This window comes from Nannospalax galili, unplaced genomic scaffold (genome assembly GCF_000622305.1).
Source record: "Nannospalax galili isolate Female #2095 unplaced genomic scaffold, S.galili_v1.0 scaffold185, whole genome shotgun sequence".
Lineage (NCBI taxonomy): Eukaryota > Metazoa > Chordata > Mammalia > Rodentia > Spalacidae > Nannospalax > Nannospalax galili.
The window spans coordinates 1,374,214-1,392,652 of record NW_008355474.1 but is presented as its reverse complement, the minus strand read 5'-3'; the positions used below and the strand labels follow the sequence as shown (position 1 = coordinate 1,392,652).

The 18,439-nt window shown below is 40.9% G+C and overlaps 1 protein-coding gene across 1 annotated transcript in view; it reads right to left on the bottom strand.

The window, feature by feature from the left end:
• Ap3s2 (adaptor related protein complex 3 subunit sigma 2) overlaps window positions 1-18,439 on the bottom strand; it is a 53,855-nt gene that overhangs the window by 19,658 nt on the left and 15,758 nt on the right. Inside the window, exon 4 of the mRNA XM_008852805.3 lies at window positions 15,600-15,671. Coding sequence (XP_008851027.2) covers window positions 15,600-15,671 — 72 coding nt within the window. The remainder of the gene's footprint in view (window positions 1-15,599; window positions 15,672-18,439) is intronic.

Genomic DNA, 18,439 nt, shown 5'->3' with positions numbered 1-18,439 from the left:
ATGAGCAAGAAGACAACTATTTTGGAGAACTATAATACTGAAGTCCAGAAAAGACTTGTCTAAGATCAAACTTGAGACTGGAAAGCTTTATGGGGAGAAAGGGCCCTTCAAGGTGAGAGGCAGGATGGACAGAAGCAAAGAAGGACCAGGCATATGCATGTGTCCCTCTGTAAATGTAGTTCAGTGTTCAAGAGTGAATGCCTACAGAGAAGGGCTAGCAGGTGCCAGGGACAAAGCTATGAAGAGGATGCCCATTTTCCCACTTGTTCTATAAGTGGAAAAGCTCAAGTGCTGGGGTCTAGTAAGCAGAGAATCCTTCTCTGACATCAACATTCAACATGCTATCAATACTGTAATTCAGGTGTATACACTCTGAAAATCAGAAAAAGGGACACAGTTATTCAGTGATCTTGCAAAATCCATGAGCAATGTTGCTCTGGGCTTTATGGGGTACTTCTTTCTAGTGTCATCAGTAGTTAAGCCCAGAGAGGACAACCTGGGCCTCTCTCTATTAGCTCTTGTTAACATCAGAAACAGGTTCAAGAACTTTCTATAGAACATGAACCTTAACTCTCAAGTCATAGGCACATAAGATTACAAAGGTTTAAAGGTTTAACAGTAAGCAAAATGTAAATATAGTGTGCAGTTTTTCAGCTGCCACAGAGATCCATCTACTTCCAGACTCAATAGTGTGCCCTGAGGCATGCACTGGGCATTCCCTTTCCCAGCCACACACTCCCTTAGCTCTCACCAAAGGCTGTGAAGTTAATCACAGTTGCTAGACTAGGGAAGGGACAATCTAGACAATCTATCATTTGGCCTCACCTGAAGCTCAGACTTCACCTTATAGTATGATTTAACTGTTTACTATGGTAGACAACAGAGAGGGAAAGGGAGAAAGGGAAGAAGAGGATGTAGGGAAGGTGGGGGGAGAAAGGGAGAGAAGAATCAATCTCTCTCTCTCTCTCTCTCTCTCTCTCTCTCTCTCTCTCTCTCTCTCTCTCTCTCTCTCTCTCTCTCTCTCTCTCTCTCTCTCTCGGCCTAAAGGACCTGAGGTTATACGCAGTATATATGTATACACAGTATCTTCTGATAAAGTTAGTCTCTACATTTAGCCAATTCCCCTCTGCAGAGGCAGTGATCCTTAGTAGTTTCTTCTGTAACCATGACCTATAGTAATCTCCCCATTCCCCTATACCTCCCTCCCCTGATCACTTATTCTTTTCCATCTTGCTCACTGTGATCCATAAAATTATTTGCCAGCCTTCCTTCAGGCATTGAGATCCCTGAACATATTGTTCCATGGGCCTGGAGTATTGTACTCCAGAGTTGCATATCTCTCATTTCTTTTCTTTCAGTCTTCTGTTCAAATGTTATCTTATCAGAAACCTTCTCCAATTACCCTCTATAAAATATCAAGCCATGTCTAACCCAAGTCTACCTTGTTGTATGGTCTCATCTCTCTGTAGTTATCACATACTTTTCATTTTATGTTCCCCCTACTAGATGTAAGATTCATGGACAAGAATACTTCATAAATTCTTTCTCCAATCCTATAACAGTGGATAAATGAATTTCACAGTAATTGTGTAACTAGTATGTGTCAACTATTATGTGTAACTGGAAATTATTAAACAAGACAGCGTGAGCCCTAGAAGTAAGTAAACAGGATAGTGTGACCCCGACATTCATAATACTATCTACTGAGGGAAACAGGCTAAGGAAGTAGCTACTCTGTGTAGGCACTGCTCTCAGCACTTACATATATTTGACCCTTATAGCCACTATCAGAACCTAAGGCACAAGTCACAGAGTTCATGAATAGCAAACCCAGGATGCAAGGCTACCCATTCAGGCTTGAGTCTGAGCCCCTACTCATGCCAATAAGTACAAACACTGTGAGAGATAGAACTGCAAATGCAGTTAAGAGTGGGGATGGGGAGAATCATACAGGTAGCCTGCTTCAGTCTATGAGTATAGGTGCCAGCAAAGACTTTGTGGGGACTAACTTCCTCGAAGGGTGAGTCACATTGTCAGTTTGGAGATGCACAGGGCTAGAAGCTGTTTTGGACATGCTGAATATAAGGTACAATGAGTTTGGATGGTAACTGAAGACTCACTAACAGATAGTTAAGTGAAATTATGGGACCAGAGATTTCCAGAGAAAAAGAGTATGAGAGAGAGAGAGAGAGAGAGAGAGAGAGAGAGAGAGAGAGAGAGAGAACAAGAGGGACCATTTAAGAGGCCCAGAAGGCCAAAGAGAATGACCAGAATGGTAGAAAAATACAAGGTGTGTGTATCACAGACACTACGAACAAAGAATGCTTTAAGACGAAGAGGACAAGGCCCTCCCCTGACTCATCACTGTCTACTCTCCAAACCTCAAACTAACCCCACCTGTACACCCTGCACTCCACCACCACCACCCCTCAGGCTAGGCAGTATTACTCCTAACCAGACAGCTTTTGGAAATGGCCTAGGGCACTACTGGTTATTAGCAGAAGGATTCAAGTATATCAAGTAATTCAAGAAAAATCTTGACTCTCAAAATGTCTTCAGTGTCTGCACTGGAGGACCCTTGGTTCAGCTAGAGTTTATGCACCATTCCCAATCTCTTGTGGCCCTCAGCCCTAACACACAAACTCCCCACAGCCATCAGATCCTGAGCCTTTGTGTAACTCGAATTAGCCTTGAACTTTTGATACTACTGTCTTAAACTCATAAATGATGGGATCACAAGTATGTGCCACCACACCCAGCTTGTTTGACTGTTTTGCTTTCTAGCATTCTAGTTTTAGAGAAAGAAATTGTCAAATATAATAGTCATGTTTTAAGATAATCAAATTCCATGTAGAAAGAGCATGGGTTTAAGTTTCAGGCACTTTTAGCCTAAGTCTCAGCTTCCTCATCTGTTACTGGAGAACAACACTGCACTCATAAAAGATAACAAGGAATAAAGTCCCTAGCACAATCCCTGGCACTGGTCAGCTGCCTATCAACATTAGTTCCCTTCCCAGACTCCCTCTTCCTTAATGATTTCCCTGGTAGGAATTTATACAGCCCTCACTGTTCTCACTTGGCACTGATCTTCTTCTACCTCACACTGCAGGAGTTTTCTCATAGCCCTTTGACTCAGAACAAGTCACTCCTGGGAAGAGTAGCCAGCAAAAAAGCCACTATACTGTGACAGAGAGCTACCTGCCATGTTCCCCTATCTAGGATCCCAGACTTTCACCAAAAAGTTGAAAGTAGACTGCCATCTATCCTGTCCACTTCTAGAGACGAGCCTCAGAAACAGTTATAGCATCAAAGTCCCATTCTTTTTTTACTCTATTTCTGATCAATATTGCTCACTAAAAGCTTAAAACTAGGTACTGTAATATTCCATATTTATCATGTACATGCCTTCTGGTTGTGTGAAATTCAATATGCAGGTATGTATATGTATTTGATGGAAGTAGTGCTTCTTTACAAAAAGCAGTGCACAATGGGGGTTCCCTCATGTCAATGGCACAGTGTCCACTGAAAGTAACACCTAACTTAAAGCACTTTTCCAAAAGTGTGGCCTGCTCCAAGACCAAGCAATGGCTCTGGATGCCCCATCCTTCCAGCTGGACTATAAGCTTCTCGAGGGCAGGGAATTTGTATAAAAAACAAATTTTATGTTTATTTTCATAATCTTTGTGTCTCCATATTTAGCACTGTTCTCATAGTGGATGCTTAATAAACAATTTTCATCTGATAATCAGGAAGAAAAAGGGCAACAAATATTTTTAGCTGATTCAGTAGTTCCCCAAAGTCAGAAGTCCCAGGAAGGTCAGGTAATTTGGGCAAGGCTCTCCTAAGGAGGGAGGCACCTGCCTCTCAGAGTCTGTTACCAAATTTAATTTCCAAAGTCACCTTAAAGTCATACAGAAGTATGTAAGATATACCAAATATACCATTAGCAATTCAGAAAAGCTACCATATGAGATGCCTTTTCCCAAGAGTCAGCCATGTTTCCTTCCAGCAAGAGCAGTCCTCTAATTTTGTAATATACAATATAAAGTGTGACTGAATTAAATGTCAGCTTTACCTTGAAAAGAACAAATAAAAAACTAGTGGTATAATTCCAGCACCTGGGAAGTAGAGGCAGGAGGGTCAGGAGTTCAAGATCACCCTCACTTATACAATGGCATTGGCTACATTAAATCTTGTCTCAAAAAAAATCAAACCAGGGGCTAGAGAGATGGCTCAGCAGTTAAGGGTATATACTGCTCTTCCAGAGGGTCTGAGTTCAGTTCCCACCACCATGTCAAGTGGCTAACAACCTCCTGCAACTCCAGTTCCAGGGGGATCTCACACCTCTGGCCTCTAGGTAACTGTACTCATGTGTGTGTGTGTGTGTGTGCGTGTGTGCACACACACAATTTAAAATTAGAAAAAAAAATCAAACAGAACCAAACCAAATCAATGGTAGTCCTTAGTGATATTAAAAACAACTCAGGTTCTCCTCCCTCCTGGAATAAGGTGAGACTGTACTCCCTTATGCCCTTGGCTACGGTGTGTAACTTAGGTAGACTACTGAAATAGCCAGTAATGGATAATGTCACTCTAAAAGTCAACACACAAGAACCCAGGTAAAGGTACAAATTGAAGTGGACTTCCATTAGCCTGGACCCCCAAATGACTACAGATTAGAGCAACACCACAGTGACCACATAACATGTAAGAGAAATAAACCTGTTATAAGCTATTAGGATTTTTGGAGTAATGTATTACCAAGCCTCAGCTGATTCACATGAAGCAAGCCTAGCAAAGGACTCCTGGCTAAGGATCAAGAAAGTTCTGCTTGTTTCAGAGGTGGCAAATCCCCTGCTGTAACACAGACTCAAATATTAATTACAGTCTGTAAGAACACTACAAATCAGCAACCAACATGATATGTAATTTATTCATTTCATCTGCAACTTATGTAAGGAAATAATGATGGCAATAAACTTTGCTCTTGACTTTTTTTTTAAAATAGGCTTTTCATCTGTAGGCCAGATTGGTCTTGAACTCACAATGATCCTCCTTCCTCAGCTTCCCAAACCTGGGATTAGAATGGTGTGCCACCATACCCAGTTCCTTTCACTCATCTTGACAAATACCATATTTTTAAATGGCTAAATCTCTGAAAGGTCAAATTTTGCTGTTCTGTATAAAGAGTTATCCTGATGCTTCTAACCTATGGTCTTAGTGATCTTTCGTTCTGCCCTACTTCTGGCTTTCAGGTATATACCAATAAATGTCCTCATTCTTTAAGCAAAACACTCCAATCTCAATGCAAAATTCTTATCATTAACATCAGCAGAGAAGGACCTGGGATGCAATGGGACACAGGGTGGCCTTGGCTCAAACACATCCAGATAAGAGAAACAAAGATGGCCAGGGATGGTCAAGTGCGCCAGCTAGCACCTTTTGTAAGAACTAAAACTCAAACAGTATGTCTTAATCTTCTAGGCCAAAACAACTCCTCCTTCTTCACATATACAAACATACACAAAATAGGTGTCCTCATTCTTCTTTCAATTTCTAGAGACCAGCAAGGCAAGCCAAACACCTGCTTCAAAGTCACTAAGATATGGAAGGTAATGATAAGCTCTATTATTATTAGATCTGTTCCCAGAAGGGCTTTGACAAGCATAATCTATTATTACTGTTTATGATCCTATCACAAGTTCAACTGTAAACAGTGTTTTCCCACTTCAGCAATCTATTTAGCAGCAATTTTAATTCCATATTAAGAGGTTTTCTTAGGCTCAACCCATCCAGCAGCACATGTGCCAACTCTATTGAGATCCCATTGCAAACTGAAGTATACAGAGGACAGATACTGCCATCTATCTCCTGACATAGCTACTGAATTGTGGCTCTGATGACTAAATCTTCAAGACCCAATTGAATTCCAATCCCAGCTTTGTTGTTGAGACATTGGTAGATCAGAATGCTAAGATGTCCACATTGTTTTCTTCAAAAAGACCTTGATTTACCATAATACCAATACCCAACTCAGGACACGGAGGGATTTAGGAATTGCTGAAAAGCACAGGGGAACCAAATGCCTCAGCCAAGATATGCTCCAAATGGCACAGCCTAGAGAGTGGATGGCTACCCCACAGACCACAGACCCTATTCAGCTACATAGGGATTCGTGGCCAGAAAGAGCTACACAAGACCCTATGACAAACAAAGAGTTATAGGGCATCAGGCCTAGACCATCAAGACCAAGTAGCAAATAATCTGCATGGGTGGCAATTTAACTACGAAATACAGCTGTATCTATGAAAGATATGAGGGGAAGGAACAGGAGAAAAATCAGGAGGGTTCTGTGAGATGGCAGCAAAGGACTGGTGACTACTCCACTGAAGAATTCATAGCATCGGATACAGCAGACATTAAAGAAGGCGATAGTCAAGGAAAAGCTAAGGGATTTGGAGATGAGGAAATCATCTAAGAATTTGGGGTGAAGCTGGGCGTGGTGGCACACACCTTTAATCCCAGTACCTGGGAGGCAGAGGCAGGCAGATTTCTGTGAGCTCATGGCCAGCCTGGTCTACATAAGTCCAAGCTAACTGGGGCTACAGAGAGACCCTGACTCAAAAAGACCAAAAAAACAAAAAAAGAATTTGTGGTGAGAGTAGTAAAAGCCAGGTTATAGGGATCTAGAAAGGGAACAGATGAGCGTGGTAGTGCATGCCTGTAGTCCCAGCACTTGGGAGGCAGAGGCAGGCAGATCTCTGTAAATTCAAGGCCAGCCTGGTCTACATAGTGAGTTCCAGGCCAGCTGGGCCTACAGGGAGACCCTGATTCAAAAAAAGACCAAAGGGGGAAAAAAAAAAAGAAAGGGAACAGATGAACTAGAAATGAAAGATGGGTGTTAAACACTGTCTCGTTCAAGAAATTTACCTTGAGGCTTGGGCTGTGGTTCAGTAGTACAGTGCTTGCCTAGTATGCATAAGGCCCTGGGTTCAGGCCCTAGCACTGGGAGAAAAAGAAAGAAGGATGGAAGGAAGGAGGGAGGGAAGGAAGGAAGGAAGGAAGGAAAGAAGGAAAGAAGGAAAGAAGGAAGGAAGGAAAGAAAGAGGGAGAAAGACCTTGAACAAAATAACAAAATGAACTTTAATCAGAGGGGATAGTGGTAGCACAGAAAAGCTCCGGTCTGTGAAAGTGCAGTGATCAAGGAATTTGCAAATACAAAAGGGTAAAAAAACATACTCAAGCCAGTACTTGGGAGACAGAAGCAGGTGGGTGAATCTCTGTGAGTTTGAGGCCAGCCTGGTTTACCTAGTGAGTTCCAGGGCAATTGGGGCTACAGGGAGACCCTGTCTCAACCCCCACCTCCCCAAAAAAGCTACATTCTGAAAACCAGTTGAAAAAGCAAAATTATGGTGCATGTTAGACAAAAACAGGAAATTGAATGAAACAGACCTTCCTTTAAGACAGGAAAGAGAAAGGAGGTGTAAGGGCAGAAGCAATTTAAAAAAAGAAAAAAGAAAAAAGAAAAAGAGGGAATTTACAAAAACAATTTAGAAAGCTGAAAACAAAATCTTAAGATTAAAGGTAGGTAGGGTGGCACATGCCAGTAATCCTAGCACTTGGAAAGTAGAGGTGGAAGAATCAAGAGTTCAGGCCATCCTCAGCCATATAAGTTTCAAGGCCAGCCTGGGTTTGTCAAAGCAAACAAACAAACAAAAAATCTCAAGATTAAGAACTTGCCAGCGCAGTAGAAAGTCAGTCATATGTGGTCTACACAGACCTACTACTAGCCCCATGGGAGTAGGATAAGCTACTAGGACCAGCTATTATAGATCGGCAAGGCCCAGGGACTAGGAGCTTCTAGTCTCACATGGGAAGATTCTTTTGCTAGGACTGATAGAATTCAGTGATATTCCTATTGTCTTGGGATAAGTCTCTTGCCCATGTAAGTTTAATTAAAAAAAAACCAAAACAAACAGTTCAACCTTCAAGAATATACCTGAATTAGCAAATGTTTTGTGAGGGTGAAGATAAGCCTGAAATGTAGTGAAAGGGAAGGTGCCTGTTGGAAAACACCTTCAGACATTCTAAAGGTAACTAGGATAGGATTCTGACTCCTTATGTCATCAATTTCAACTGCAGGAGATACAATCATTTCCTAGTGCCATACCAACAAGCTAAAAATAAACAGTTTGTATAAAGTGTAAAAGAAATTGCTGCAGCAGCAAGATACTTTATGGAACTTATCTGAAGATAAGACATATGAGAAAGAACAGTGTTTTAATGGGCCACTTATTTATTGCCTAATAAGAGTTGGAATTACTTTACTACCTTAGCAGACATCCTCACAGATAATTAAAAAGTAGCATTAGAATGATGAGGCAAAAACATTCTTTCATGATTAAAAATCCTTAGCCACTTGGAAGAGCAGAGAAGAAACTGCTTTAACCTGATAAAGAATGTTTACCAAAAGACTTGTAGCAAATGCTGTACTTCATAGCAACAGCATGGAAGCTGCCTTTGGAACCAGAAACCAAGACATGCCCATTTATCCCAGCTGTAGTCAACACAATACTGGAGATCCTAGCAGCAGAGTAGAGGAGAAAAAAGCATAAAAAGCAAAAGCACTGAAGAAATGAACAAAAGCCCACATGTAAGAGAATTAATAAGTTTAACACAATCTCTGATTTTGATATCAACACATAAAAAATGAAGTGAATTCTATATAGCAGCAATAAATTAAAAATAAATATTCAAAGCCAGGCACGGTGGTATATGCCTTTAGTCCCAGCACTAGGGAGGCAGAGGGAGGCGGATCTCTGTGAGTTCAAGGCCAGCCTGGTCTACATAGTGAGTTCCATGCCAGTGGGGGCTGTAGGGAGACCCTGTCTCAAAAAGATTAAATAAATAAATAAATATCCTAAATACATATACACAAAGATAGACATCTAGGATAAAATTTAACAAAATGCAAAACCCCTACAGAGAAAAACTATCAATGTTCACTGACAGACGTAAAGAAATGGAAATATAAAAGCCAGTTAGGTAACTTACACCTATAATTCCAGCACTTGGGAAGCTGAGGGAGGAGGACTAAATTAGGTTCAAGGCCAGTCACATAGTAGGCTATATAGGGAGTTGTAGGTCAGCCTGTCTCAAATGCCCTCCCCGCAAAAGGAAATAGAAATATACCATACTGTGGACAAAATTTATATTTGTAAACATAAATTATCTTCAAATAGTTAATTGATTTGATACAATTCCAATTAAAATCTTTGAAAATGTTTATATTTGTTTGTTTATTTATTTATTTATTTATTTATTATGTGTGTATATGTGTGGGGGGTATATAAGTACCATAGCCTGCAAGTGGAGCTCAAAAGGCAAGTTGTGAAAGTAAGTTCTTTCCTTCCACCATGTGGATCCCAGGGATCAAACTCAGGCTGTCAGGCTTGACAGTAAACACCTTTACCCACTAAGCCATCTCACCAGCCCCCAGTTAAATTCTTTGTGTTGTTCTTGCGTTTTTTAAATTTTATTTATTATTTTTATTTTATGTGTATGAGTGTATTGCCTGCATGTGTGTCAGTGCACCCATGCTATGCAATGCTGGAGGAGGTCAGAAGGCAGCACTGGATTCTCCTGGAACTAGAGTTACAGTTGTTAGCTGCCATGTGAGTGCTAGGAATTAAACCTGAGTCATCCGCAAAAGCCAGATCTCCCAACAACTGAGCCATCTCTCCAGCTCGTTGCTGGTTTTTGAGACAGTGCCTCGTTATGTAGCCCTGACTGGCCTGGAACTTGTTATGCAAACCTAGCTGGTCTTGAACTCACAGAGATCCACCTGCCTCTGCCTCCCGGGTACTAGGATTAAAGGCATATACCACCACATCCAGCTCCCAGTTTAATAATAATAATAATGATAATAATAACTATTATTATCATTATTATTATTAGTCTTTTTTGAGACAGGGTATCCCTATAGGCCCTGCTGCCCTGGAACTCACTATGTACACCAGGCTGCCCTCACCCTAACAGAGATCCACCTGTCTCTGCCTCCAGAGTGCTAGAATTAAAGGTGTGTATCACCAGGACCAGGCAAATATGAGTGGGTTTTTTTGTTGTTATTTTGTTGTCTTGTTTGCTTTGTTTTGTTTGAGACAAGGTCTTACTATGTAGCCCCAGCTGGCCTGGAACTCTATATAGACCAAGCCGACCTTGATCTCATGGAGATCTGTCTGCCTCTGCCTCCCGACCAGTTAAATTCTTCACAGGATTATATGCCTGTGTAATTTATGAGCTGACTCTAAATGGAAAATACCAAAAACAGCAAAATCATTTTTTTTTTTTTTTGAGACAAGGGTCTCACTTTGTAGACTAGGCTAACCTCAAAATTCAAACCCTCCTGTTTCTTCCAAGTGGTGGGATTAGAGATTAGCATCACCACATCTGGCTAGAAAGTTCTTAAAAGTCATGACTATAAAAGAAAAAACTGGTAATTTCCCCAAATTCAAATTAACTTCCATTTAGTCAGGACTGGTGATACAAGCATATAATCCCAGCACTTCAGAGGTTGAGGCAGGAGGATCTCAAGTTCAAGACCAGCCTGGACTACACAGTGAGACCTTGACTCAAAACAAACAAGCAACTAAAATGACAACAACAACAAAAAGAACTTTTGTTCATTAAAAAAGAGAAAAAGATACAAACAAGAGGAAACCTGGAAGGTGGAGGCAGGAGGATCAGGAGTTCAAAGCCAACCTCAGTGACAGTTTGAGTATAAGGACAGGGACAGCCTGAGCCATACGAGAGCCTGTGAAACAAAGCAAAACAAAAAAAGAGTGGAAGGAGATACTTGAGAGAAGGATTTGTCTTAGAAAATATGGGGAAACTGAAGCAGGAGGATTACTGCATGTTCAAGGCCAGCATTAGCCACAAAATAGAACAGTCTCAAAAGAGGGAGGAAGGGCCACGAGATGGCTCTGTAGGTAAAAGTAAAATCCCCAAGGTTGGAGAGCTGGCTTGGCAGTTAAGAGCACTGGCTGCTCTTGCAGAGGACCTGGATTCGGTTCCCAGCACCCACATGGTGGCTAACAACCATCTCTAACTCCAGTTCCAGGGGCTCTGACTCCCTCTTCTGACCTCCTCAGGCACTGCATGACATAGGTGCATTTACATACATGCAGGCAATACACTCATACACATAGAAGAAAAATAATTTTTTTTTTTAAAAGTAAAATCCCTAGAATCCAAGGTAGGAGAGAATCAACTCCTAAAAATTGTCCTTTGACCTCTACAGGTGTGCTGTGGAATGTACGTACACACACGTACACACACACACACACACACACGTAAATACATATATGGAACTAAAACTACAATTTTTTTTTTTTTAATGTGTATGAGTGTATTGCCTGCATGCGAGTGCACCCATGTCATGCAATGCTGTGGAGGTCAGAAGAGGGCTTCGGATTCCCCTGGAACTGGAGTTAAGGAGAGTTCATAGCTTCTATGTGGGTGCTGGGAATCAAACCCAGGTCCTCTGCAAGAGCAGTCAGTGCTCTTAACTGCTGAGCCATCTCTCTAGCCTCAAAACTACAATTTTAAAACATAGGTAGACAACCTGATAGCAAGAGGGAAAAGGCCTTGACAAAGCCCTTTGGAACAGAGAACCTCTTTATAGCCAATGATCATAAGAAAAGATGCTCATCTTTGTGAATGATCAGAGAAATACCAGCTCGAGTTACAATGACATACCACTGCACACCAATTAGACTGATAGAAATCATCCTACAGGGGCCTGTTCCACACCATTTGTGCTTAGGGCTGAGGCTAAGGGAGGATGTGTCTATGCTTCCAAAGCTTCAAAAGCAGAAAAAGGCACATTTGTACACTAGATCTTAAAGCTCCATGCAGAAGTGACATATGTCACTCCCACTCACACTTCATTAGCTAAATTCATATTTCATGGGCATAAGAAAGTCACACAGCTATACCACTTCAGAAGGGCAGAAATATAATTCTACCATGTGTCCTAAAGGGGGAAAGAACTAGAAACACTTAGCTACCAATGGTTACTAATGATTACCGGGCCAGGCTAGGTGGTGCATACCTTTAATCCCAGCACCTGAGAGGCAGAGGCAGGTGGATCTCTGTGAGTTCAAGGCCACCCTGACCTACATAGTGAGTTCCAGGCCAGGTGGGACTATAGGGAAACTCTTATCTCAAAAAGACCTAAAAACAAAACAAAACAAAAACAAAACAAAAAAAACTCACAAACCTTAATGATTGCCACACTGATAAAACAAACTTTTGGTGAAGATATGGAACACTGCGAATATAATTTGACACAACCACTCTGGAAAAGTATGGAACTTTATAATAAAGTGGCAGATGCAGCCTACAGTTAGGATAAGGCCTCGGGCCCCAAACTTGCACTCTTACCAGTGCTGCTGGAGTTGGTGCTTCCCATGCCTCTCCTTCCTAGGGCCCCACCCAAGACCATCAACTTACTATCAAGAGAAATGGATGTTACAGAGAAATGTACAAAAACATGCGATAGCACACATTCTCAATAGCATTCAAAGTAGCATATTTCCTAGTAGCCCCAAACTCAAAACAAATCTAAATCTTACACTAGAAGGATAATTCATATAATGGAATCCTAGGCAGCATTAGAAATGACACAATCTACTCACAGCAAAGTGGACAATTCTTACAAACAACACAATGAAAGAAAGTAAGAAACAGCACGCTGTGATTCCAAAAGCCAACCTGAAAGCACACTCTAGGCTGCCTGGACAATGAAGTAGCCTGGACTGGGGGCGGGGGCATTCTCCCTTCTTCAACTGTCTCTTCCAGGTGTCCCATCTCAAAGGCTCTTGAGTCTTCTGGTACTGGGCAGATGGTCTTCCCAGGTAGTGTCTAGAAACATCCGGCACTCAAATGCACACTGCCTAGTATCCAAGCACTTTGTGTTTCTCTTCACTGACATGGCTACACTTACAGTTGCCTGGTAAAAACAGGGTTCACTGGGGGAGGAAGTGAGGATGATACTCCAGCAGAGACTGTCCCTAACACGCCTATCCATGGAGACAACAGGAGAATGAGGGATCTATTCCTTCTCTTCTCTCACTTGGAAAATTCCTTTTCCCAGAAATATCTATCCTTTAATCTATACTCTGAGATACTGAAGAATTAAGTACTGGTCTGGTAAGCAACAGGTAGCACCAACAAAGGAACCCACTTTGCATATCACACAGTAAGATAACCCTCAAAGTAACACCTTATATTTTATAACTTTAAAAAAAAATTGAGGGTGGAGGGGTCAGCAAGATGATTCAGCAGATAAAGGTACTTGCTGCCAAGCCTAATGACCTGAATAACCACTCAGAGTAGAAAGAGGAGGACTGGAAGTTCAAGTCAAGGTTATCTTTGAGTACAGGGTGAGTTTGAGACCAGCCTGGACTACAGGGGACCCTATCCTAGAAGAAACAAACAAACTGTATGTTTTAAGCCAGTCACAGTGGCTCATGCCTGTAATCCCAACATTCAAGAGGCAGAGGCAGGAGGATTGCCAGGACTATGTAATAGTGGGCTAAGTAATAGGCTCCACTCTAGCTGTGATGACTGAGATCCAGTCTCAGAAATAGCAAAAAACTTTAAAAATAGTAACAGTAAAGCCTATAGAGGACACAGCTCCATTACCAAGATTCAATATTAACCTTCTGTCCCCCCAAACGTACTTAAGTAGATTTGAACTATGCCTCTCCTTGATGTAAATCACAAGACAACAGCATCCTTAACAACTTGACAACAAACAACTCCACTGCTTACAAAGAGAAAGGGCTAAGAGATCTTTGAAGCTTCTAAAATCCTTTCAATGACAGTGAGCCCTGGATGCCTTGTGAGGCTGTCAGAGTCTCACACTATCTCTAAGGAAGGTGGTTATGTGATGCTCCTGCACCAGGCTGCTGATGGAGTCACAAAGGCAGGCCAGAAATACTCAGGGAAAACAGAACTCCTGTCCAACATTTGAACAAGAATACACTGACTGTACACCCTGGAAAACAGCATCTGTGAACCCTGGTACAATTGACAGAGATGAAAGAGAAGCCACTAGAAAATGTCAAGGAGTCCTCTGCATGGTAACGCTAGCAGTGATGAGTCTAAAAATTTCTGCTTTATCATGATCAAAACAAACTAACAAAAACCATGTCATAGCAATGGGCAATTTTCTCAAAAACAATCATACTTCTTTCCAAATGTCATGGATTACTGTGCAGACACTGGTTGATTTACCAGTGAGCAACACTAAGAACAGCATGTGCCAGCTGGATAAAAATAACACTCCAATTCCCTTGCTAGCTATCTCCTATGTTTAGCTTGGCACATGGGGACATAGGCCATGTCACAGTTATACTTGCAAAACAAATCTAAGAACACTACTTGGGACCATTTCAATTCTGCCTGAGTGTGGTTTACTAGAGTAGCATGGATGCATCAGTCACTATGATGCTCTTTAGGAAAGGTACAAAATTATTACATCAAAGTTCCTGCATCCTGATAAAATGTCATTGTTACTAACCTATGCTTAGGAAACTCATTTCATAACCGATGTAAAAACTATGGATGTCTACTTTGGCTGCACAGCCAATTATTCTATTGTCAACACTGCCCATGAACAGAAGAACCAGTAAATAGGCCCAGCGACAATCTCTGTACTAAAACTGCAATGTATCTCAGCCAAAAAAAAAAAAAAAAAAAAACCTTTAAAAAACAAAAAAAAAAAAAAAAAAAAACACTTTCAAAAACAAAAAAAAAAACAAAAAAAAAAACAAAACAAAAAACAGGGTATCACTATGCAGCAGACCTGGCTGGTGGAATTCAATACACAGACCAAGCTGGCCTCAAACTCATAGGGATCCACCTGTTTCTGCCTCCCAAGTAAAGGCATGAGCCACCACACCAAGCCCAAAATGACTTCTTTATAAACATTTAAGTCTTCTAAAATTTTTTTTAATTAATTAATGTTTATTTTAGGTGTATGAGTGTTTCGTGTGCATGTATGCAGGTACATTATGTGTGTGCAATGCTTGCAGAGGTTCCTAGATTTCCAGTGATCTGACTCCTGGGCATCTGTTCCTAAACAATAAAAAAATACCGTGAAGGGGGCTAAAGAGATGACTCAGCAATTAAGAATACTAGCTGCAGGCTGGGTGTGGTGGCCTTTAATCCCAGAACCAAGAAGCAGAGGCAGGTGGATCTCTGTGAGTTCAAGGCCATCAAGGACAGCCTGGTCTACATAGTGAGTTCCAGGAGGGGCTATAGGGAGACCTTGTCTCAAAAAGACCAAAATAAAAAGGTTCAGGCTTGTAGTATTGCTCAGTGGTAGAGTACTTGCTTAGCATGCAGGAGGCCATGGGCTCAACCCCTAGCACTGAAAAATTAACTAATTAATTTGCTAGTTGATTAATTAAAAAAGATTCTAGAACTAGGTCAGAGTAAAAACCAAGAGAAAGCACAAGATGGTGTACAGGAGGCTAGAGATGCCCTAAACTCTTAGTTTAATAGGAGCCCTGGTTTGGGAGAGAACATACCTTATCCATATGGAAGATCAAATCCAATTCACATACATTTTCAAAACACTTATCCAGAGTTTCCACGAAAACCTAAGGAATAAGAAGAAGCAGATGGGAAGAGAAGAACAGATTTACAGTTTTACAAATGGCACATATAAAAGTAAAAAGGATATGCCTGGTACACACCTATAGCCCCACCTACTCAGAAGCTGTGGCAGGAAGACAGCTTGAGCCCAAAGGTTGAGACCAACCTAGCACAGTAAGCTATCAAAACTCATTTAAAAAAAAAAAAAAAAAAAAAAAAGCTGGGACTAGAGGTGCAGGCTGTAATCCCAGCTACTCAGGAGACTGAAGCAGGAAGACTGCAAATTCAAGGCCTGCTTGGGGTACAGAATAAGTTCAAGGCAAGTCTGGACAACTTAGTGCAACCCTGTCTCAAAAAAATATTTTAAAGTTAAATAAATAAAGTAAAAGGTGAAGCCATGACACTTTTTACCTTTACCTTACAATAAATCTCAAAAACAAATAAGCAAGCCCTACCTTTTGTCTCCAACATTAGTTGACACCCTACTTAACCCAATTCCAGAAGGTCATCTAAGACAGGAAAGCCTTGTTATTAGTACAGCAATTCAATTAGCAGAGACACAAGGTTTTCTTTCCCGCTTTATAAGATGTTAACTTACATGAAATAAAATACCAATTATTTACATTATGTCCTGTCCTCAATCTTGAAGTACACATATATGAAAAATTTCCCTTACGGTGTTAACACTTTTATCTATTGATCTCAACTAACATTAACTTCAAAACATCTATGCATCTACTTAATTCACACAATTACAACTTTAGTATAACATAACATGAAGGTGTACAAATAATAAGGGCACAGCTCAATTAATTTTTAGATAAAGATAACCATGTTAACTGATACCAGATTATCTGGGATTTCTTTGGGGTTTTTGTTTTATTGAAACAGGGTTTTGCTACATATCTTAAGCTGGTCTTGAGCTCACTATGTAGCCCAGGTTGGCCTTGAACTCACAGCAATCCTCCTGTCTCAGCCTTCTACATTCTGGGATCATAGGCACATGCCCAGATATCCTTTCTAAAGATTTTTTTTAATTACATGTATTCTGGGTATGTGTACACATGCATATGCCACAGTGTGCATCAAGAGGTCAGAGGACAACTTGTGGAGTCAGTTCTCTCCTTCCAGTATGTGAATCTCAGGGATTGAATTCAGGTCATCTTGCTTGGCGACAAGTGCCTTTACCTATTAAGCCATTTGCTGGCCCTATTCTTAACGTTTTGATTTCTTCCTCAGAAGAGGGCCTCATTTCAACAGTCTCCTTATCAGCAATGGCACCGATACTTAGTTGGAGTCTGCAAACCAGGCATACCCTTACACTGTGGTACAAGATGAATGCAAAGGGGCAAACAATCCTGCAATAGCTGCTGGGGAGACACACAATGACCTGTCTCTTCTCTACATTAGCAAAGTATTACTCCATCCAATGTCCAATTGCTGTTTTCCTTAGTGACACTGATACAAGATGCAACAGGCAGAAGTGTTTGATGTCCTGACCTGGGATTGATAACTGGGGCATGGTATTCTTTTAGAAACCAAACACTGGAAAACTATTGCCCATTAAGTATTAATACTCTATGACCTAGCAACTGTACTCCTCAGATGTATACCTTACAGAAATACATACATGTATATGCAAAAAAACCACACAGAATAATTTCATTAGCAGTACTGTTCATAACTTTTTTTTTTTTTTTTTTTTGGTCTTTTTGAGACAAGGTTTCCCTGTAGCCCCAACCTGCCTGGAACTCACTATGTAGACCAGGCTGGCCTTGAACTCACAGAGACCTGCCTGCCTCTGCCTCCTAAATGCTGGGATTAAAGTCATGCGCCACCACACCCAGCACACTAAGCATCAAAATTTGCTATTATGCTTCAGAAATTAAAATATTATAATACTGGGGCTGGAGAGATGGCTCACCAGTTAAGAGAACTGACTGATCTTGCAAAGGACCCAGGTTCGATTCCCAGCTCTCCCACATGGTGGCTAATAACCGTCTGTAACTCCAGTTCCAGGGGATCCAACGCCCTCTTCTGACCTCCATGGGCATTGCACAACACAGGTGTACCTACATACATGCAAGTAAAACTCTCAAATACATAAACTAAAAATAATTAATCAAAAAATTAAAGGACCAATAGAGTTAAGAATCCAGTAAGGAGAGGGCTGGGGAGATTGCTGAGTGGTTAAGAGTGCTTGCTGCTCTATCAGAGGACTGGAGTTCAGCTTTTAGCACTCACATTGAGCAGCTCACAAATGTCTGTAACTCTAGTTCCTAGGGATCCTTCTGACCTCCATGGTGCATGTGCATGTGTGCACACACACACATGTCTCAAAAAGACCAAAATAATAATAATAATAATAATAATAATAAATATTTTTTAAAATATTGTAATACTTGCCAGGTGTGGTGACCCATGCCTTTAATCCTAGCACTCAGGAGGCAGAGGCAGACAGATCTCTTGAGTTTGAGGCCAGTTTACAAAGTGAGTTCCAGGTCAGCCAGGGATACACAGTGAGACCCTGTCTCAAAAACAAACAAACAAACAAACACTGTAATATTAAAGAATAAAAGTATAAATCATTGGGATAGAATGAAATGAAAATATATACATTAATAATGAAATGAAATTTTTGATAAACACGGTACTTTTAATTGGTAGGGAAATGAACTATCTGATAGTGTTGGGACAAATAGTTATGCTTTGCAGGAAGAAAATAGTTATCTTTCTCAATGCAGACATAAAATACCTTAGATATTAATGAACT